Source organism: Giraffa tippelskirchi, chromosome 8, assembly GCF_054371585.1.
Source record: "Giraffa tippelskirchi isolate mGirTip1 chromosome 8, T2T-mGirTip1v1.2.pri, whole genome shotgun sequence".
Lineage (NCBI taxonomy): Eukaryota > Metazoa > Chordata > Mammalia > Artiodactyla > Giraffidae > Giraffa > Giraffa tippelskirchi.
In genome coordinates, this window is record NC_137282.1 from 80,548,192 (window position 1) to 80,570,637 (window position 22,446).

General features: G+C 43.7%; 1 protein-coding gene and 1 long non-coding RNA gene across 7 annotated transcripts in view; one reads left to right on the forward strand and one right to left on the reverse strand.

Annotated features, from left to right (window-relative positions):
- Nucleotides 1–264: 264 nt before the first annotated feature.
- Nucleotides 265–6,961, reverse strand: LOC145517592 (uncharacterized). Its single transcript, XR_014062182.1, has 2 exons — nucleotides 6,556–6,961; nucleotides 265–547 (listed from the first exon to the last, which is right to left on the reverse strand). It is a non-coding gene; the product is annotated as an uncharacterized LOC145517592 (long non-coding RNA).
- Nucleotides 5,382–22,446, forward strand: part of TTC23L (tetratricopeptide repeat domain 23 like) — a 61,944-nt gene continuing 44,879 nt past the window's right edge. For 3 of the 6 annotated variants that reach the window (XR_014062180.1, XM_081520495.1, XM_081520498.1), the window contains exons 1-4: nucleotides 7,087–7,230; nucleotides 8,844–8,918; nucleotides 13,411–13,594; nucleotides 17,190–17,313. Coding sequence is in view for 4 of the 6 variants with exons in the window: in XM_081520495.1 (XP_081376621.1) it covers nucleotides 8,851–8,918; nucleotides 13,411–13,594; nucleotides 17,190–17,313 (376 nt within the window). In the remaining 2 variants the exon portion in view is untranslated. Of the gene's footprint in view, nucleotides 5,627–7,086; nucleotides 7,296–8,793; nucleotides 8,919–13,410; nucleotides 13,595–17,189; nucleotides 17,314–22,446 lie in introns of those variants that run through there. The other 3 variants (XR_014062181.1, XM_081520496.1, XM_081520497.1) reach the window with 2 other exon arrangements.

A 22,446-nucleotide genomic window follows, 5' to 3' on the forward strand; every position in this document is an offset into this window, starting at 1 on the left:
ATTTTTTCTTTCCTCTCCTATTTTGAAAAAGTGAAAAATTGTGTGCTAAGTCACTTCAGTCCTGTCTGACTCTTTGTGACCCTATGGACTGTAGCCTGCCAGGCTCCTCTGTCCATGGGATTCTCCAGGCAAGAATACTGAAGTGGGTTGCCACGCCCTCCTCCAGGGGATCTTCCTGACCCAGGGATCGAACTCGTGTCTCTCATGTCTCCTGCATTGGCAGGTGGGTTCTTTACCACTAGTACCACCTGGGAAGCCTGAATACATACACATGGTTTATTTTTAAAAAGTCAGATACATTATCCTGTCACAAAGTTAATTCATTCCTGAAAAAAACTCCTGTAGGGTGAATTCTTGCAAGTTGAAATCATAATTAAAACACCAGATGACAATGAAATGGGTGCAATTATTTAAGTAGCTCACATTCTTCATAGCACAGCGTAACAAGGTCACCTCCCTTTGCTCACAACACATTTCTGCTGCCTCTCAGCTCCTGTTGCCAAGGCATACCATAATACTCGACCGAACCCTTGCTCACCTCCTCCCTCTGAAAAGAAAAAGGACAAAAGATACCAATGAAAATAATGCAAAAATATAATGTCTGAGGCTACTGTTATTTTAAATTATCAAGTGCATGCTCCCTAAAAAGAGCTTACCTCGATAGAGGCCAACCATTCAACTCAGAAAATAATTTCTTGTGCTATGCTAAGTCGCTTCAGTCGTGTCCGACTCTCTGCGACCCCATAGACAGCAGCTCACCAGGCTCCGCCGTCCCTAGGATTCTCCAGGCAAGAATACTGGAGTGGGTTGCCATTTCTTTCTCCAGTGCATGAAAGGGAAAAGTGAAAGTGAAGTCGCTCAGTCGTGTCCGACTCTTAGCGACCCCATGGACTGTAGCCTACCAGGCTCCTCCGTCCATGGGATTTTCCAGGCAAGAGTACTGGAGTGGGGTGCCATTGCCTTCTCCGATAATAATAATTTCTTGGGGACACTCAAATGAGGATTTAACCTAGGCAAATCCAAACCAGACTTCTTAAATGGAAAGAGCTGTCATATGCCAACAGCAGGGTAAGAAAAGAAACGGTAATCCCTTGATGCTTATATATCACGGTATAATTGTAGGATAAATGAGATAAACTGAAAGTAAGTCTCTCCTTCTGATTCTTAGTTGACCTCCCCAGAAGCAACAGCTATTTAGTTTCTTGAATGACTTAAGACAGTCTGTGTCTATATGTATTGGATCGTTAATGAACATTTTGGCCACCCTAATATTTTACTTTCCTCTTTAAATATGGAAACTTCATTCTTCAGGACCATACTTTTTCCACCTAAAATATCCAAGATTGTTGTTTGTCAGCACACAAACCTCATCCTTTTTAACTGCTGCATAATGTTTCATAGTATAATTGTGCTGTATTTTATTAAACTAGCTCCTCATTGATGGGCATTTGGTCTGCTTCCAGTATTTTACAACCCTAAAAAGGATATGATGACTATGCTGTGTATAAATGTCTGTACATATATGTGTGAGCATCGTCTGGGTAATTTTCAAATTGTTCATTTGCACACTGGCTTCCATCAGGTGATACAGGAATGCAGAGAAGAAAAAAGTAGAATAGCGTGTAGATCATCACAGTGAGAAAGAATGGCCTTTTTCTTCACATGGGTTACGTAAGAGTCATCAACTCTTTTTCTTGCGTAAACTTGCAGACTGACTCCAAAGCCTTTAATAATTCAACTCACCAATCTTAAGATCAACACATGATATGCTGTTTGGGGAAAATGCTCCCAAAATATGTTGACGCATGACCTTTTGCCATGTGGCATAACTGGAATGCTGGGTGCTGACAGCAGTTGAAACACCACCCAGCCAAGATGGGGTGATGTAAGGTTTAAAAGGCAGACTGCAAGGCAGAGGCTGAGCTGAAAAAAGCAATAGACAGAGGCATTCACCGGAGCAGTTTCTGTTTACCTGCTCAGAGCAAAGAACTGTCAAGCATTCAGGGAACGTGTAGCATATTTATGAAGCAAAGGACAAAAGCACATCGATGACAGTCGCCATAATTGGGCCAACAGGAGCTGGTAAAGGGAGCAATCGATGTGGGTGGGTTCCAGCAGATGAAAAGGCTCCTTTGAGTAAATCCTCAAGAGATGGAGGTGGGTTAGAAGGGAAGAGTCAATGTCTGCACATTCGCTATAAGCCAAGCCCTAAAAATGGGAAGAAACTATTTCAAGAATGGTGACTGGATGTACCAGATTGTTAGTGGAGAATGTGGAGGGGAGAGAGAGGAGCAGGACACGGTCAAATAATGCAAGATTTAACAAAGGAGAAGGGTAGTAAGAGTTACCTGTGTCACCATCAGATGTTTTTAAACCTATACATTTAAATCAGGTTAAACACACTCTTCATAGGCAGAATAACACCCTCCCAAAGAGGCTCATGTCCCAATTCCTGGGAATTTAAATAGCTTATGTTATATCGCAAAGGAGAATTAAGTTCTCAGAATTAAAGTTGTTAATCAGCTGACCTGATTAGCCTGATACAGAGATTATCCTGGGTTATCTGGGTGAGCCTGCTGTAATCAAAAGGCTCTTGTAAAGCAGAGGAAGGAGTCAGAGATTTAAAGATGCTACACTGCTGACTCTTAAGATGGAAGAAGAGCTGAGAACCAAGGAAGGTGGGTGTTTCTAGTAGCTGGAAAAGGCAAGAAGACAATTCTCACTGAGAGCCTCTAGCCCAGCCATGGTCATTGCAGACTTTTGACCTCCAGAAGGAGATAATAAATTCCTGTCATTTTAAGCTGCTAAGTTTGTGATGACTCATTACAGCAGCAAGACATAACAGAGGCCAGAACCTCTAATAATGGGGAGTTCCTGAAGATGACAGAGTTTACTGTTATTGAATATGAATAATAAGCCAAGCACTCTGCTGGATGCTAAAGGTTCAGTGGTGAATATAAAGTTCCTGCTCATAGGACCTCACATCTGGTCAAACAGCCCTACCACCAAACAGACATTCCATGTTCATTGGGTGGGTGGATAGGTGGAGATTAAGATGGGTGAATTGCTTATAAGGCCCTGCATCATGATCTCCTCTTAGGCTGACTCAGTCTCCTGTCTCTCTTCCTCTCATTCTTTCATCATGTATTTATTTTTGGCTGTGCTGGGTCTTCATTACTGTGTGCGGGCTTTCTCTAGTTTTGGCAAGTGGGGGCTGCTCTCCAGTTGCAGTGGACGGGCTTCTCTTTGAGGTGGCTTCACTTGTTGCAGAGCATGGGCTCTAGGGTGCGTGGGCTCAGTAGTTGTGGCACACAGTTTTAGTGGCATGTGGAATCTTCTTGGACTAGGGATTGAACTAGGTGTCCTCTCCTGTGTCCCTGGCATTGGCAGGTAGGTTTTTAACCACTGGACCACCAGGGAAGTCCTCTTTCTCTCATTCTTAATTGAACCTTTTGTTGTTCCTTCAATCGATTAAATTTGCTCTATCCCCGAGCCTTTGCGCTTGCCATTAACATCCTATAATGCTCTTCTTGACATTCGCCTGATTTACTCCCTTATTTCCTGTGGTCCCTTCTCAATGCCACCTTGTCAGTGAAGTCCTCCTTAACGACCCTATATAAACCAGCACAGCCCTCCCCACCTGCCCACCTCACTTTCTAGATCCCTTGTTGGGCTTTGTGTCTCTTTGTATCATTTGTTACTTTCATGTAGGGTGGTTCATCCCTTTCCCAAAGCTGGACCCCTTAGCATGGGCCTGAGACCAGCCGGAAGAAGGTTTTCTCCTAATTCACACAATGCATGCTCAGTCACTTCAGTTGTGTCCAACTCTTTGTGACCCCATGGACTGTAGCCCGCCAGGCTCCTCTATCCATGGGATTCTCCAGGCAAGAATACTGGAGTGGGTTGCCATTTCCTTCTCCATAATTCACACAAAGTCGCTGCCTAGTCCCTAAGCCACCTGCCTTTTTCTAACTTGCAGAGACATCGGTGCTTACTAGCAGCCCTATGTTTTTCTTCACCTGGTAGAACAGAAGCTCCAGGGGAGCAAAATCTTCATTGCTTTGCCTGCTGTTGCTTGCCTAAGGCTTAGAAAGAGCAGTATCAGGCACATGGTAGGCATTCAGTAGGTATTTTTCCTTAAAGGGATGGACAGATACATGGAGAACCTCACAAGTAAATGGAGTGCAAACAGCCTTATGTGTGTGACTATGAGACCACGGATGGGACACCAAGGGAGCTCAGAAGAAAGAGATCCAACCCTGCCTTGAGAGGCTGGAAAATATGTTTTAAGAAATTACACAATCCATGAGAAAGTTTATTTGGATTTCCTTGTCCTCAAGTTTCACAGTTCCTGGGTTTGGAATAATCTGGAGATAATCACATTTGATTGGGGGTTGGAAGACTCTAGAAGGAACCCTCTACACATGGTTCCTCTATGTGATTTCTTCAAAAGCAATGCTTAATCAGGATAAAGGGAGGAACTTTGCGTGAACAGACTGTATTAATAAAAGCACTGTCCTCAGATTACTAGCATTTCAATTCAGAGTCAGTAAGCAGAACTGAAGCACACCTACTATTGAGACAGAAGGGAAAGGGCAGGACACAAATGCTTGATGATGGAGTGAGGCTGTTGGGATGCAATAAAGACCAGCTGGAACCAGCTGAAACCAAGGTGGCTTTAAGAATAGCAGGGTCGTTGATCTTTGGCTCATTATACCTTCATTGTAATACTAGAAATCACTCCCCTTATGCCATGCCAGTTCTGATGTGAGCTATAAAAGGCCAAAAAGTGGGCAGTGGCCCAGTTCCTGGGAAATCCCTACACTGGTGGCTTAGACGGTAAAGAATCTGCCTGCAATGCAGGAGACCCAGGTTGGGAAGATCCCCTGGAGAAGGGAATGGCAACACACTTCAGTATTCTTGCCTGGGAAATCCCGTGGACTAAGGAGCCTGGTGGGCTGCAGTCCATGCGATCACAAAAAGTCAGACACGACTGAGCGACTAACACTTCCTGAAATAGCAAGATTCCTCTCTATGAAATTACTTAGACCATAAAATCCTATGGCCCCATGCCCTGAGGTTGCTCTCACCGAGGTGACTGCATTCTACCTATGGAATGTGTATCTCTCTAAATAAATTTGCTTTCCCTTTACTGTGGCTTGCTCTTGAATTCTCTCTTGCGCTAAGCCAAGAACCCTCGCTTGGCAGTCCATCCTAAGGATTCCTGAAGACTCCAGGACATGGTGATATTTCCCTCTCCTGCAGCTCCATAACTAAGCTTACATTTGTAGCCAAGGTTGAAATGCAAGGAAAGAAAAAAAGTCACAGAGGTTTAGAACTCTAAGAGTCTTTAAAGTTCTTCTCATCTGATTTCTAATTTTACAGATGAAGGCAACATGCTTCTGGTTAGAACTAATTAAATGGAGATGGCACCAGAGTGTTGGCTTTAGGAACAAGAATTCAGTGGCTGTTCCAGCACCTCACTTCCCCTCATGAGGACCAGCAAAGCAAGTGTTCAGGAAAGAGAAGTTTTACTTATTACTCTTGGAAACAATCTCATAGGCACTTCCTACAATGACAGAACATTAAAACTTTTCAATCCAATGAAGACCAACTTGTAACAAGGGTAAGGGAGATGTGTCAGAGAACAGGAAACAAGTTCTTCCTTTTTATCCTCATACATGTTAAATATTATGCATAGAATCACAAAAATCTCTGGTTTACCCTCACAGAATCCTGGAACTGGAAGGGGTTTTAGAAAGCAAGTGGTGCAAATACTCTCATTGTAGAGGTGAGAATCGAGTCCCCTAGACTGTGACCTGCCCCAGGGCACAAAGTCCAAAGCAGAACTCTGCCATTTCAAAGCCCAGCTCAGTGCTCTCATAGTGGTTTCATGCTGAGGATTCTTTTAGGAAACAGAGAATAAAGCAGGTGGGATCTTTCTGAAATTTTGGCTCAGGAGCTTGAGGGTAGAGATTTAAGCTTTAATAGGCCATCCAGGTTTAAATTTACGGGATATTAAAGCAAACTCATTTAAACAGCTCCTCCAAACTAACTCCAGAAAGGCTATCTTGGCAGTCCTGGAGCAACAGCAATTAAACTTCAACCAAGGAACTGGAAAGAACAAACACTAAATGTAAACACCACCTGTCAAGTTCTTGATAAATATTTTCCTTTTCTCTCTACTGAGCTTGCTCGTTTTTGAAAAGGAGAGGACATACCAGTTCCAATTTGACTTGTCATAGGCCCCTAACTCATTGTGGGGTTCATGACAACTCCTTAAACACAAGGCTACTTGAGCCAGTACCATTTATTTGGGTATTGACCACAACTGCCCCTTCACCTGGCAGATCTAAATGATTGTTTTCACTGTGTGTGTTTCAGGCCACTGAAGGTGGGTAGGATAAGGCTACATGGTGTATAACTTTGCGCTACGTAGTGTTTGCCAAGTGTGCCCTGTACCCTCGAAAATATTCTCTGAACTGCCAATCATTAGCATAACTAGTGGACCATTTCTTAAGCTACTTACTCCCTACACTCTGCTCCCCTACTCACGTGTAGCGCGAATTTTACCAGGAGAGGCAACATGGACGGTCCCAGCACCGTCAATAGTTCTGAGGCTTTCCTCCCCGTGCCCCAGGGGGAACCCCGGGGAACCGCGGCGTGCAGGGAGAGCGGGAGGCTCAGGGTGTCACCGAATACAGCCTGGGTACATCGCAGCTTTAAATAAGGTCGTGGAGCCCGAGGCCCCATTCCATCCTTCGATGGGATTTATCGCCTCTTGCCTAGTCTTCATCTCCGAGAGGTAAAGTCAAATTGAGAAAAACAATAGCAGGCGGTTCAGCTGCAGGACAGGGAAGTGTCAGGACGAGACTCTGGACGCCCGCATCCCGCCTGAGAGGACCGGAAAACCTCCGGGGCGGCAACAGCAGTAGTTGGCTGGGACAGCCCGGGATTCCGCAGGACCGGAAGTGTCCGCGTCGCCATGGCTACAGGCGCGGACGCCGAACGCCAGCCTCAGCATTCCGTTCCTATGGTAACACCATTGTCTCCAGAGCCGAAACCCCGGCTGCGGACGCGGAAGGCAGAGCTAGCTGAGCGTCTCGCTTCCGCAAGGCAACCTGTGGCACCTTGAACGAGGTCCGCAGAGGCCAGTACACAGAAGCGCCCATCGGAAGCCGAGCAGAGGGTGCTAGGAAGGCTAGTTCCGGGCCTTCTGCCCTCCGCCAGGTATCCCACGACACTTGCCTCTTGGCCACCCTAGCCCTCTTTTCCGGCCAGGGCCTCTGCGGCCGGTGCACTGCTGACAAGGAAAGAAGCTAGGGGGAACCTCCGACGGTGCTTGAAATGTGTTGTTAAGGTTACGAAGTTAAGGCGAGACAACTGCAGAAAAGAAGAAAGCGATTTGCACTGGAGAGAGGGGCCAGAATTTGGTGTTACAGTTCAGGGCCATGGGAAACCTCACAGGAACAGAATTTAGGAGATTGAGAAGTCAGAACCTCTCCCCCTGGCTACAGTTTATATATGTGTGTGTCTGTGTGTGTGTACAGTTTACATATGTGTATGCGCACAGTTTATATATGTGTGTGTGTGTGTTTGAACCTCGCCCCCTGGCCATAGTTTCTGTGTGTGTGTGTGTGTGTGTGTGTGTGTGTGTGTGTTTGGCTGCACCTGGTCTTAGCTGCAGCACTCAGGATCTTCATTGCAGCCTGCGAAATCTAGTTCCCTGACCAGGGATTGAACCTGGGCCCTCTGCGTTGGCAGTGCAGAGCCTTAGCCACTGGATCACCGGGGAAGTCACCGGCTACAGTTTTGAAAGTAGAGATTAGAAAGACTAATTAGTGAATCTTCCCTTCTAGTCTTTGGGTGGAGCCTTAGTTAGAGACCTGCTCAGGGCTCAGGTGGGAATGAGTGACTTTCTGCAGGGTGAAATGAGGAGAGACTTGGTGGGTGCTAATGTTCGTAAATAACTGCATTCTGTTTGGACTGGATTTAAGCGACAAGGATAGCCACGAGGGTTCAATTTAGAAAATAATATAAATCATTTTTTTCTTTTTTTGCCATCAGTTTCCACTATTTCCTCCATCAGTTAATGACAACAATCAAAATAGTTGCATGTGTTTTAGCTGCTTAACTAGGATCACCTAAATAGACATCTCTGGAGAAGGCAATGGCACCCCACTCCAGTACTCTTGCCTGGAAAATCCCTGGACAGAGGAGCCTGGTAGGCTACAGTCCATGGGGTCGCTAAGAGTCGGACACGACTGAGCGACTTCACTTTCACTTTTCCCTTTCATGCGCTGGAAAAGGAAATGGCAACCCACTCCAGTATTCTTGCCTGGAGAATCCTAGGGACGGCGGAGCCTGGTGGACTGCCGTCTATAGGGTCGCACAGAGTCGGACACGACTGAAGCGACTTAGCAGCAGTAGCAGTAGCAAATAGACATCTCTAGGGACATGAAGAATTAACAAACATACTGTTAGAGCTGGTCATCCGCAAAAACAATATCTGACTTGAGTAGGAGATCATAGTTTCCATGATTCAGGAGACGTAAATGTGTTGGCTTAAGGGGTAAGAAAGGTCAGGGATTTGGGAGGTAATGTGGAGTAAAAATTAAACAATAGAAATTTAACTCAGGGATTTAATTTGGCAAATGTCTTTAATTTCTGCTTTCCAGGTCCACCATTCATGAGTGTGTGTGTGTGTAGTCTATTTGTGGATTTAGGATGGGTTATATATTTGGGCAGTTTCAGTTTAATGCTAATAGCATCCAACAGAGGAAAATAGAACAGACTTCTAAGCATTTTCTTCTAAAGCTAACCTCACCTGTGATTCTTGGTAGGAAGAAGATGCGAGCTAGCCCCATCCGCATCCCAGCTGTCACCAATGACACCGACTGGGACTTCTGCTTCCATCTGTAAGTGCCACAGAGTCTTAGCATCACTTTCCGCTGGCCCGAAACACTGGGACATTTACTTTTTTTAAAATATGAAAAGATTTTGTTTTTCAATGTTTACATTTTATGTTTTTTTAAAAGTATGTTCAAATTTAGTAGACTTTTTTATTAAATTTTTTTACTTTGTATTGAAGTATAGCTAATTAACAATGTTATGATAGTTTCAGGTGGACAGTGAAGGGACTCAGCCATACATATACATGTAGCCATTCTCTCCCAAACTCAACTCTCCACCCATGCAGGCTGCCACGTAACACTGAACAGAGTTCCCTGTGGGACCTCTACTTAAGGCCATTCTTGGTGAGAAGCTTTGCATGCATGTTATAGGGAAGATTGAGCTTCTATGTTGTTTTCTAGTAACAGTTCTGCTATAATGTCCATTTGTATTTATGCAACCTATGCAAGGGCTTCCCTGGTGGCTCAGTGGTAAAGAACCTGCCTGCCAATGCAGGAGACGTGAATTTGATCCCTGGTTTGGGAAGATACCCTGGAGAAGGAAATGGCAACGCACCCAGGATTCTTGCCTGGGAAATCCCAGGGACAGAGGAGCCTGGCAGGCTACAGTCCATGGGGTCACAAAGAGTTGGAGATGACTTAGTTGGAGCACGCACACATGCAGCCTATGCAAGATGGAAAAGAAATGTTTTTTCCTAATTTAAGGGAGGTTTCAACTTTTGTTTTTTACAAAGATAATTTTAACAAGATTGGTAAAGTCATGGAGAATTAAAAAGTTAATGAGCAAATTGAAATTGTTTCATGAAATACTGTTAGTCGCTTAGTCGTGTCCAACTCTTTGCTACTGTGTGGACTGTAGCCCACCAGCCTTCTCTGTCCCTGGGATTCTCCAGGAAAGAATTCTGGAGTGAGTAGCTATTCCCTTCTCTGGGGGATCTTCCCAACTCAGGGATAGAACCCAGATGTCCCAGATTTCAGGCAGATTCTTTACTGTCGGAGTCATCAGGGAAACCCTTCATGAAATAGACAATAAGTAAATTAAAAATTTTATATCATAGCAACTAATACTTATTGAGCAAATACTATGTGCCAGGCACTGTTCTAAGTACTTAAACATATTAACTCAATTAATTTCTCCAACAACTCTGTGAGGGAATTACTGTAATTACCCCATTTTTTAGATGAAGAGTATAAATTAAAGAAAGTTTAGGCAGTTTGCCCAAAGTCACATAGCTAGTAAGTGCTATTCAAACTGGGCAGTCTGACTTCAGAGTCTATTCTTTAACCACTTCTCTATACCAGGACTTTTCAACCTTGACACTATTGACATTTTGGATTAGATAATTATTTGTTGTGGGGCTGTCCTGTGCATTGTAACATCCTCGGCCTCTACCTATGAGATGTCAGTAGCTCTGCCCCAGTTGTGACAAGCAAAGTTGTCTCCTAACATTGCCAAATATCCCCTGGGAGCAATATTACCCTTGGTTTGGAACCATTGCTCTATTCCAATGCTACCAAGTAGAAATATAATGCAAGCCAGAAATGTAATATTAAATTTTAAGTAGCCATATTAAAAAATAAAAAGAAACAGGTAAATATAAATACTATATATCAATATATATAAAATATTAATGAAATATTTTTCTTCACATTAAGTCTTTGAAATTCGGTGTGAATTTTACACTGTAGCAGATCTCAGTTCAGGCCAGCTACATTTCATGTGCTTAACAGCCATGTGTGTCTAGTGGTTAACATGTTAGTGTAATTCATTCTGTACCATCTTATAAAATGTTTTAAGGGTTATATAGCTGTAAAAATTGAAGTTAAAAATATAGAGTTCAGGGATTTTTCTGGTGGTCCAATGGTTAAGAATCTGTGTTTCAGTGCAGGGGAAATGAGTTCAAACCCTGGCCTGGAAACTAAGATCCCACATGCCTTGCAGAGCAACTGAGCCCACTCACCACAACTGGAGAGTTTATGCACCAAAATGAAAGATCCTGCATGATGCAATGAAGAACCTGCATGCTGCAACTAAGACCCAATGCAGCCAAATAAATAATAAAATAAGTATTTTTTTAAAAAAGAAAAAATGTTGAGTACATAGTAGAGTATCTTAGAAATAGTCAGATAATTCATATCTAATTTTACTAGTCAGAATTCATATCTATGATGGCAATATATAGAATAAGTTAGAAACCTAGCAAGGCAGATCATTCATTTAACTGGCCTAATCTTTTTTTTTTTTTAATATTTTTGTTCATGCAGCACATGGGATCTTAGTTCCCAGACCAGAAATCAAACCTGCATCCTTTGCATTGGAAGTGCAGAATCTTACCCACTGGACCACCAGGGAAATCCCTGGCCTAATCTTTTTATTCTGACTATCCTTTGAGATATCTATCTGGTCAGTATTCTCCAGGTATCTTTCTTACCTTTCACAGCAACAAGTTCAAAGCTAGTTCAGGGCTTTGCAGTCTCAAGTCATTTACCAAGACTTGAATGTTTCTTCTTCCTTTGAGGCCCTGCTATTAAAGCTTGGGCTTATTGTTTTTTATATTGAAAGTTAGTAATATTTTTGGTGACCCCAATAGATTGAACTTCTGCTCCAGGCGTATGAAATATGCAGCCTAAGCAAGGTCTTCTGTTGAAGGACTAAGTTTTCTTTCTGTGAGTTTCTTGTGTTAGGCTCTCTTGCCACAGATTTCCTTTATCATCAGTCTTTTTCAGGCATCTTGAAGACTTTACACTTCCTTTTTCCATTCATTTGTTCATCATTAAACAAGCAGTTATTTTTTCCTACTGTGACCCAGGTATCAGGGTTTCTTAGAAACAAATGAGACTCAGTCCAAGCCCAGGTGGATTTTACTTACTAGGAAGCAAAGAAGACTCAGAAACAAAACAAATTTTGAAAAAGACCGTAGTGTGATTCGCACTATAGTCGAAGTTGGAGGAAACTTTCGCAAGCCTGTAGAGGGTGTTTGTACTGCTACTCCAGTGCGATATTTCCAGCAGAGGTGACACTCCATTTGGGTCTTAGAGGAGTATGGACTTCACCAGGCAGAGATCAGGCAAGTTTAACTCCTATTTCCCAATTTCACGGCTCCACCAGGCTTCTCTCCCTTTTCCATTGAGTTTTTGCACGTCGTCTGAAAGCACACTTCTGTTTGTGAGCTGAGGGCAGTCCTGCCGGGGCCTGGGCCTGGGCCTAAAGAAATGTTGCTGTCCTGTCCACATGGTTTACCCACATGCCTAAATAAATATAGGTTATTTAGAACAGAACTCTGGATGGATATTAACATGTCATTTATTCGAACCTGGTGTAAAATGTTACATTTGACATTTATTTTCCTTCTAAATTTTCTTCTTTTTGTATTCTTACAGTGAGCATTCATTACTTATCTAATTAGTGGAAAAGGAAGATAAAATTTATTTTGAAAACTATACAGTTGTTGAGCTTTTAAAAGCTATCATGAATACAAAGGTGATTCTTTAGGGGAACTTACTTATAATTAATTAAAATTTCTGCTATTCCTCTTAAGATCTTAGAATTCTGTTTCTTCTGGATCACTTTATGATTTTTATGGTGAATTAGGTTATGGTTATCTCTTTTATTAACATAGGATTCACTCTTTGGACTTTATCACACCAATTACCCATTCATAATTATGTTTAGCACTGAAATCTGAGATTTACGTTGTCTGTGTGTATGCATGTGTGTATATGTGTATAAGGGGGTGGGGCAGGGGTGCTGGGGAACAGGGACAAGATCTTTCTTCAACACATTTTTGCTTTATTGTTTTTTTTCCCCTAATAATTGAAAAGATCATTTCTCTCCTGAATCTGCACTTGACCCAGTGTGCGTTCCCCTCCCTTCTCCTTGGTGGGACCACATCCTCTTTAGTTAGGGTTTATGTTTAAGCTTTTAAGAAATTTGAAAGAGGACATGTGAAGTTCCAACCTCAAAATGTTAGTTCCCTTTACCTTACTTCACTGTGTCCATTTTTGCCCCTGGTTTGAATCAGAATTTAGAACACTAGGAATCTTGGAGATATTCCAATTCAACATCCTGAAGTCATGGAGCTCATAAAATAATAATAGCTAATGTTAAAAGAGCACTTACTAAATAGCAGGCACTGTGCTAAGTGATTTATGAGTATTACCTGGCTTAATCCCACAACCTCATCAGGTGAGTGTTCACATTGACTTCATTTTACAGAGAAACAAATTAATAACTTACTTAAGGTCTTATGGTTGGTAAGCTGCAGAGTTGCAGCTGAGTGGGTAGTTCAACAAATCTGTTTCATTTGAACCACTACATTGCTGTTCTAATTCTGGGTTTTGTAGGTGACATGAGTTTGCTACCTGGCTTTATTCTTCAGGTCTGCTTTAAAGATCATATCCCCAGCCCCAAGTTGGGAGGGCTCTGTCCTTCAGTGCCACCTTAGTTGAGATATGCAAAGGTCAAACCTCACTCCATGTCCCTGTCTGGTACCCACAGGTCCCAGCAAACCAAGATCCCAGAACATCAGCAAACAGATGAGTCATCTCCCACTAGTGGATCTAAAGAGAGTGAGGAAGGCACCAAAGCCAAGGAGGAGAAGGCCATAGACCGTATCTCTCATCCCAGAGAGAAACTGGCCCAGTCCCAGAAGAAAATAGCTCAGCTGATTAAGAGGAAAAAGGTAAAATAAAAATTCACAAGGTTTTCCATTTTCAAACATATATGTCCATGATTAGAGAAACTCTTCCTTAACTTCAGACTGAAGGCCATGAAGTGAAGGAAGGTGTTAATATTTCTTTATAAGTGGGAGAAAACAGAGCAGAGCATAGTTGGTAGCCAGCCCACCTTCCAGCTCCACACATGGGTCACTAAATACTTCCTTGGAGTATTTGTGCTCCTGGCTTTAAACTGAAAATTGATGTTGGGTCTTCCTGTTGCTGTTTGGTTCTTTTAATTAACAAACAGTTTTTGATTTCTCCTGCCTGAAAGGCTTCAGAATAATATCTTTTGGGTAACAAAAAGTCCAGGATAGTGAGGCAAGAGACTGAGAACAAGGGTAGCCAGGCGCAGTCTAGGCTCAGGCCTAGCAAGGATATGGTAAGATGCCTGTGGTTACAGTGGAACCCTAAGTAAACCAAAGGATGGGAAGTGGGTGGTAGCAGCCGAGGTCAGGGAGTCCAGGTATCCATTTCCAAGAGCAAAGCCAGGACTTGGGAACTAGGACCTCAGACCAAGTGTTTAGCAGGAGTGTTCAAAGTCCAAAAACATGAGACCAGCCTCTCAGTGATCCTCGTGATTAACACACAGGTACCAGCCTGCTCCCAGAGCATTATTTATCAACAAAGAATTCTTATGCTGACTTCCTGACTTCCTAGCCATTCCCAGACAAGGGAAAAAGTACTTGTGGGAAAGTCTGCAGATGGCTTAGGAAGGGCTGAGAGGCACCTCAGAGGACAACAGAAGTTGATACTTCCCTGGATGGATATATCTGTAAATTTACCTTTGTAAACTACCCAGAAACTTGGAAAGGACCATCATCATGACCCATTAGTATTTCATGAGCCCAGGCTAGATTGATCAGTTCTAGAAAGACAAGTACCATTCGACTGCTGTGGAATGCAAGTGTGAGCGTCAAAGACTTGACAGCTCCTTGACCACTTTGGATAATGACAGAGATTGAGATTTAGGAGTTAAATCTAGCCCACCCCAGTTCTCACCGCCCTGAAGGACAGGAGGATTGGCGGTGGCAGTGGCCACGCTGGGCTGACCTCTAGAGCCCATATTGGTTGTCTCTGTCCCCAGGACAGGAAGTGTGGGGATGGATGAATACACGATGTCCAGAGCCAGGAAAGGACTCAAGGCTTTGGACTCTCATTCTAGGTATTTTTCATGGTATTATGCTTCCTCCTCAGAATAGAACTTAGTATTTACTGTGCGGTTAGCCCATGAAGAACACTCACATGTTCTGACCGAATGGCTGCTTTTAAAGCATGAGGGGAAATGTCCCTCTAACATTGTTTGCTTCTGTCTGTTTGAGCTGAGAGGGATGAAGCCTAAGGTGAGGAAAGATGTGGGGGTCATGGGGGTCAGACGAGAGCAGTCCTTAGACTTCCCTGTGTGTTACTCTGTAAGGGGGTTACAGTCAGATAATACAGAACAGATTCGGATCCCTTTGATGTTGACTCACTCTCCTCTGCAGTAATTCCGTAAGGTGAGCGGTATAGACCTCTAAGTAGAAAAGGAAGCTGGGACTCAGCGTGTTCTTGCCGCAGATCTCACAGTCAGTAAATATCAGAACCAGGATCAAAATTCCAGGCTTCCTAAAGTGCTGTTCCATCTCACCAGGAAATAAATGCCTGACTTTGTCAATCAGTGCAGCTACTTGGTGACTGTGTATGTCAAGTTGCTGACATCTATGCATTAAAGATGTAATTCTGTGATTTCTTAAGAGAGCTCTGCCCATCAGTTCTACAGGGCCAGGGGCTCTTTCCCCATCCCATCCTTATCTTTGCCAGTAGAGAGATAATTTATTCAGCAAGTAATGAATGAGTGGCCTCCTCTGTGCATGGAGCATACAGTAGTGAACTTGAGGAATAAACTGCTCTTGAGGAACTTATTTTCTATTTGGGGAGACAGATCATAGACAAAAAATTTTAGTTAATGGAATATCAGAGAGAGGTAAATGCCATGAAGGGAAAAATTAAAATTGGTAATGGGGTACAGTAAGTGATGGGGTGAGAGGCTGTTTTAGGTAAAGTGACCAAGGAAGGCCTCTCCAAGGTGAACAAAATGAAAATGACACAAGAGGGTAATGATCTGTGAGAGTGTCCAGGCTGGGGAACAGCAGGTGTACAAGCCCTGAGCTAGAAAGTAGTTTGCTGTATTCAGGAACATCAGATACATTTAAAAATCCAGATACGCTTATGATCATAAATAATAATGAAAATTAGAAGGAGGAGAAAAATATGGAGGAGGAGAAGAAAAAGAATGATAAACACCTAGCTACTTGGTCACCATTGGCAGGTGCTAGTGAATGAACTCATTATTTGGAAAGCTGGTAAATTAAGGGAAAGATTAAAGTATATATCCTGTCCTTCTGATATGAACTGTACTCTTGGGTAACCAAGAAGTAGATGAGGGGAAATTTCATTTTTATCAAGTTATTCCAGCTAACATATGAAGAAGGATTGATAGAATTAGGATATCATCATTCTATTATCTTTTATAGATTTATTCATGTAGTGTTACCTTCATCAGCAAGAGACAAGCAGAGGTTAGGTGTCTTCTGATGGTAGAACATATGAAGTAGTTTTGCTTGGGTGAAAAAAAAAGCTAACGGTAACCAAACTTCTAAACCCAATGACCAATATAAAGGCAGAATGGAGGGCGGAAGGACATGTTGAGCGACACCATAAGGATGCGGTCAATCCAGTTTCCATCTCTGGGAAACACGATAAGCCAAATAACTCAGTTTCTTCCATAAATAATTTTCAATGAAAAGAATTAGAAATAAAGGTGGAACCCATGGATTAAAGCAGACTCAGGAGATAGATCTCAGTGTTTGGACAATCAAACTGCAAAATATGAGGTAATTATTAGATTTATGGGACTAGGTATTTGATAGCAAGGAATCATTGCTAATATTTTGGTGCGATAATGATTTTGTGGTTTGGCCCAAAAAGTTCATTCAGGTTTTCTCTGAGATGTTACAGAATAACCCAAACGAACTATCAGGCCACCCCAGTATTTCTAAGTGCATATCTTTTGAAGGTACTTATGAAATATGAGATGACTTAGTATCTTGGATTTGCTTCAAAGCCATAGAGGGAGAGGGTAGGTACATGTGGAGCATAGATATGAAACAAGGTTGACCATGAGTAGCTACTTGAGGCAGCTGAGTCATTGTCCATTCTGTTTTTGCATACTGTTAAAATTTTTCACAGTAAGAGGTGAAAATAAGTCCCTCTGGATGTGATGTAGAAAGTTAACTATGCGGGAGCCGGGGGTGGAGGCAGTCGGAGGGGCTGAGGTCACCCAGGTCATAGGCTGAGGGTGGCTTGGCCTGGGTACGCATGGCAGGAATGAAGAGAAGAGCTTAGCTTTAGGACTTATTAGTAAGGTGGAGCCAACAGGACTTGCTGGATTGGCTGTGGGATGGGAAGTGGGGAAGAGGGGAAAAGATGCCAGTGGATGCAGTCCTGCATTCCAGTGATGAGACGTGGGCTGGAGATTTTCCTCCTTTCCAGAAAGCATGATGCCTTGCTTGCTTTCTGCAGAACGTTGAAGCAAATAAGGAGCTGATTCGCTGTGTCATCCTTTCTCGGATTATTTTTGGGGAAGAACACTGGAAATGTGCACAGGCTTTGGCCACCCTGGCTTATGGCTACCTGACACTGAGAGGTACTCTGTTTCCCAGCTGGGTGTGGGTGGGTGAGCCATGCTGAGCACACACACAACTGCAGTGGGGGTGGGGATGACCAGGGGAGGCTCCACCCTGTCCCCAACACACAGCTCATCAAGAGAAGGGAAAGCCCATGGGTGAGGCAGGCAGTAGGACGGGGGTCTTAGAGATAAAGGTAATAACGAGGGAAAGAAGGCAGAGGACAGATGACTGAAGGACAAAATGGGGTAGAGGAAGCGGAGCCAGTGAGGAAATAGAAGAATCAGGAAGGGCCAGCTCAGGGAAGCCAAGGGAGAAGAAGGCATTTCAAAAGAAGCCCAGTGTGGTTTCAGCAGGTTCTGATGGCAGAGAGAAGTCAAATGAGGTGAAAGCTGAAGAGAAACCCATGGATTTGTCAATCAACAAGTCATTGACAGTTGGTTTGACACCAACAAGTAAACTCCTTGTGCCCTGGGGGAGCCCAGATTTAGGAAAGCAGTTTAGGGAACTGTTTCTGAAATTCTGACTGGGAGTGAGGTACATTGCAAGGTGAGGTACCATGAAACCAAGAGGAAGGTAAAAGAAGCATTTGAAGGGGATGTTTGTCTGAACCGAGGGCAGGCAGATGCAGCCCCCCTTTCTTCAGAAAGATTACTGAGTGGGTCTGTGGAAGGAGGTTGGGCTTCATCTTCTGAAGTCAACGCTTTCTGTGAGCAGCCCCAGTAGACCTTGAGTTTTGCTTTTCCAATTAGATTCCAAGCTGACTCAAGACAGGTAAACAGGTCATGTCACAAAAGACCCTGGGAGCACTGCCCTCTTTTCCCTGACTCACAGTTCTTCCCGCTACATGAATGGGCAACCACGTTTGAGTCATAGGTTGGAGGGGAAAAACGTTTTCCTGTAAAGGAAGGTCTTTTTGTGTGTTTGTTTTTTCTAGATGGGAAAAGCAACTTCCTGGTTAAGTGCCCACATAATATAATAGTGCTCAACCTTGCACCCAGACTTTCTGAAGCCTACTCTAGAATTTTTCTAGGTTATGATCATGATCTTTCCTTGAGAATAGCCCAGGGTCTCTTATTTCAGGTATAGGCTTTACCCAATTTCTTCACTTTAACTTTTTTTTTAAAGTCTGTGGTCCTTCAAATAAAATAACAAAAGCTTTGAAAAATCACAAACCCTCAAGAGGGATGAAGTGCCTGCTGAATTCCACTTAGTTTTGTTGTCATTAATTCTGCAACTGCTTTAAAATGGACAGAATTTATGAGCCAGGCTTCCATGTAGGCAGGACATATGCATCTGTGTGTGCTCCTGCCTCGTTGCACATGTCTGTGTTTTATGGCCAGCAGACCTGCCTGCCTTATTTCTCTGGGAGCCTTTTCCAGTACTGGGGGAAGGGCTTGAAGCCAGAAGACTGATTTCTCTCAATAAACAGTCTTGCAGTATTTAATGAGACATTTGTATGTGGGAGATGCTGTGAAGAGGACTCTGGGAACTATAAGGTACAGAAGGCACAGTCTTGGCCTTTAGAGAACTTACAACCTCATGTAGAAGGTAAGCTACACATAGACAACTATGATAAGAAGGCACCAGAAGGCAGATGCTATGTGACTGGTTTAAATACAGGGCTTTGGGGATGCTTTGTTGTGCAGTTGCTAAGATGTGTCTGACTCTTTCTGACCCTATGGACTATAGCACGCCAGGCTTCCCTGTCCTTCACCACCTTCCAGAGTTTGCTCAAACTCATGTCCATTGAGTCAGTGATGCCATCCAACCATCTCATCCTCTGTCACCCCCTCTCCTCCTGCCTTCAATCTTTCCCAGCATCAGGATCTTTTCCAGTGAGTCAGCTTTTCACATCAGGTGGCCAAAGGATTGGAGCTTCAGCTTCAGCATCAGTCCTTCCAGTGAATATTCAGGACTGATTTTCTTTAGGATTGACCAGTTTGATTTCCTTGCTGTCCAAGGGACCTTCAACGGTCCTCTCTAGCACCATAGTTCAAAAGTGTCAATTCTTTAGCATTCAGTCTTCTTTATGATCCAACTCTCACATCTGAATATGACTACTGAGAAAACCATAGCTTTGACTAGATGGACCTTGGGGTCATTGGGAGAAATCATTTCTTGCTGAAGGTAGTAAGTGATAGATTCAGGAAGAGGTGCCATTCAAGAAGGCCCTTTGAAAAATGACTAGGGTTGGGTGGGCAGAGGAAGGGGTGGTCATTTCTGATGAAGAACAAAGCCTGGGCAGAGGCCTGGAGGTGGGAAGGTACAGTGTGTGTTTAGAAAGCAATCAACAGCCTGGCTAGCTACACTGAGGACCGCTTAGATGAGCCTGGAAAGGGCACTTGAGGGCAGGCTGAGGAACTAGTCCTTTGTTTGGTAGACAAGGAGGACTAGTAGCGATTTTCTAGCAAGTGGTGAATAAATCAAAGTGGGCTTGTGGAAAGGTCAGTTTAGCAGTGATAACTGGAATGGAAGCCGTCTCATCTAGCTGTTTACATCTAGGTATAAACTCAGGCTGATGACAGGGCCACAAGTGAGAAGGTAAGGATTTGAGAGTCTGTGATGCACAGATACCTTTACCTTTTGAGCCAGAAATCCCACTTCTGGGACTCTTTCCTGAATCTACAGTTATAACCTGGTTGAGACAGTATGGCTGAGATTATTCTTTGCAGTACGTTTATGATAGTAAAAGATTAGAAACAACCAAGTGTACTCATGAAGCACTAATATGCACAGTGGGTGTATGAGGTCTTAGAAAGGGCACAAGGAAGTTCTGTCTACAAGCAGGGAAAGATCTCCTGGATACATCTTTAGGCGACAGAGAATGCACCATGCAGGATGGTGTTTGTGACCTGCCTCTTTCTGGGTGAGAAGGACGGGAGAGAAATGAGAATATGTGCTTATATTCACAGAAAGGAATACTGAAGGAAACATAAGAAAGAAAAGTTACCTAGAGGTTGCTTGTGGTAAAAGAGGATAAAATTGGAAGTAAGACCTCTCAACATTTACCTTTGCATAAAATTTTGACTTTCAAACCATGGGTATGTACTGCCTATTCCAAAAAGACTGTGAAGGAAGAATTGGCAGGACATGGCACTGGATTTGGGGTTGAGTAAAAGTGAGGCCCCAAAATGATCATGAAGTTTCAGGCCTCTCAAGGTGCCACTGTCAGAAACAAGCAGATTAGGAAAGAAAGTGGAGTGGAAAAGGAAATGTGGATCTGGTTTTTGATATACTGATTTTGAATTGCAATAGCAAAATCTGCAAGTACATTTTAACTAGGTGCTGGAAAACTGGGACCAGAACTTGAGAGGAAAGGAAGGGAATCATAAGCATGGAGGAATATTTGAGACCAGAAGTAGGGAGAGGCAATGGAAAATTATAAGCATGAAGGCCAAGATTGAAGTTATGGGAGTTGATAAAACTTCTGGGAGGAAAGAGAGAAGAAAAGGAAGAAGTGAAAAAGACCCTTGGAGAATGGGCACATTAATGGGAGGGAACAAGGGACCCTGGCAGAGTGAGCAATGAGTCAGAGAAGGTTTATCAAGGAGAATCAAGTTAGTGCAGTGCCTTGGAAGCCAAGAGGAGAAGCCAGCATCCAGGGTGTCTAATGCTGCCATGAGATGGGGATGCAAAAACCATGACCACACTAATTCAGTAGGACACCTTTGAGGACCTCACGAGAACCTGCAGAAGGGTTGGAGCAGAAGCCAGATCCCAGGAATGAGGGGAAGGCACAGGGGCCAGCAGTCTAGACTATGTATGTCATGTCCTGCATAGTGAAAGGGATGTGGGGAAGTAGAGGGTACTTAGGAAAGGCAGAAAAGTCACATGAAATTTATAAGAGGAGGAGACCTGGGAAGATTTCTCGCAGTGAGGAAGGAGCCAGATAGAGAGTTTGAAGGTTTTAAAAATAGAGCGATGGATGCGATGGGTCCATGAGTCAGCAACGAGAGAACACAAGGCCTTTGCAAAGCAGAGTATAAAAGGCTGTGGGCTGCCTCGTCTTGGCATCTAAGGCTCCATTTTCTCCATCCGATTCATATCTTCCATGTCTTTCAATTTAAACCTCCCTTTAGTCAGACTGGTCTTCTCACAGCCTTCCCTAATATTCCAGCACATGTGTACACACCCATACACACACACATGTTCTGCCTTTATGGCCTCAGGCTGTTTCCTCCTAGTGGAAACCCTTCCTCATTCCTCTCCATCAGTCAGAACCTACCTACTCTTTAGGAAGGAGAAGAGTCCCACTTCCTGCATGAAGACTTTACTAACTCACTGTTTCTCTAAGTGTAGTCCTCAGCAGCCTATATCAGTATCACTTAAGATAGCTGTTATAAATCTTAGAACTTGTGAACCATAAATACTGCAGGCCCAGGACCCTGCACTGTAACAGGTGCTTTTGATGCAATTTGAGGACCCCTGTCATCTGGGAACTTGAGATGTAGCCCTTTCTTTGGCAACAGAGTCCGTTTTTCTCTTCCGTTGAGACCTACAGAAAGGGCATTTCTGAGTGCTCTAACAAAGACTTCCTGGCTTCTGGGTCACTTTAGGGCTCTTTCAGAGAAACCGCGTTCTCATTGTTGCAATTCATTAAGAAGGACCTGTGCATTTGGAACATATGAGGGCTTTAGGCTTCAAAAGCAAGTCCTTTAAATCATCTCTAAAGCCACTGACTGCACTGTGCTGTGAAAGCAGCTCCAAAGGCCAGTGCTGTGTGCTGTGCTTAGTCACTCAGTCGTGTCCGACTCTTTGCGACACCCTGGACTGTAGCCCGCCAGGCTCCTCTGTCCATGGAGATTCTCCAAGGAAGATTCCCCAAGTACTGGAGTGCATTGCCATGTCCTCCTCCAGGGGAATCTTCCCGACCCAGGGATAGAACCCAGGTCTCCTGCATCACAGGTGGATTCTTTACCATCTGAGCCACCAGGGAATCCCAAGGATACTGGAGTGGGTAGTCTGTCCCTTCTCCAGGGGATCTTCCCGACCCAGGAATTGAAGTGGGGTCTCCTGCATTGCAGGCAGACTCTTTACCAGCTGAGCCATCAGGGAAGCCCCCCGTGGGCCAGAGGGGGAGCAAACTGGGGGCTGGGGTGGGAAGGGCAAGTCAGAAGCACAGTGGGCCTCCTCCTGTGGCAGTGTGAATA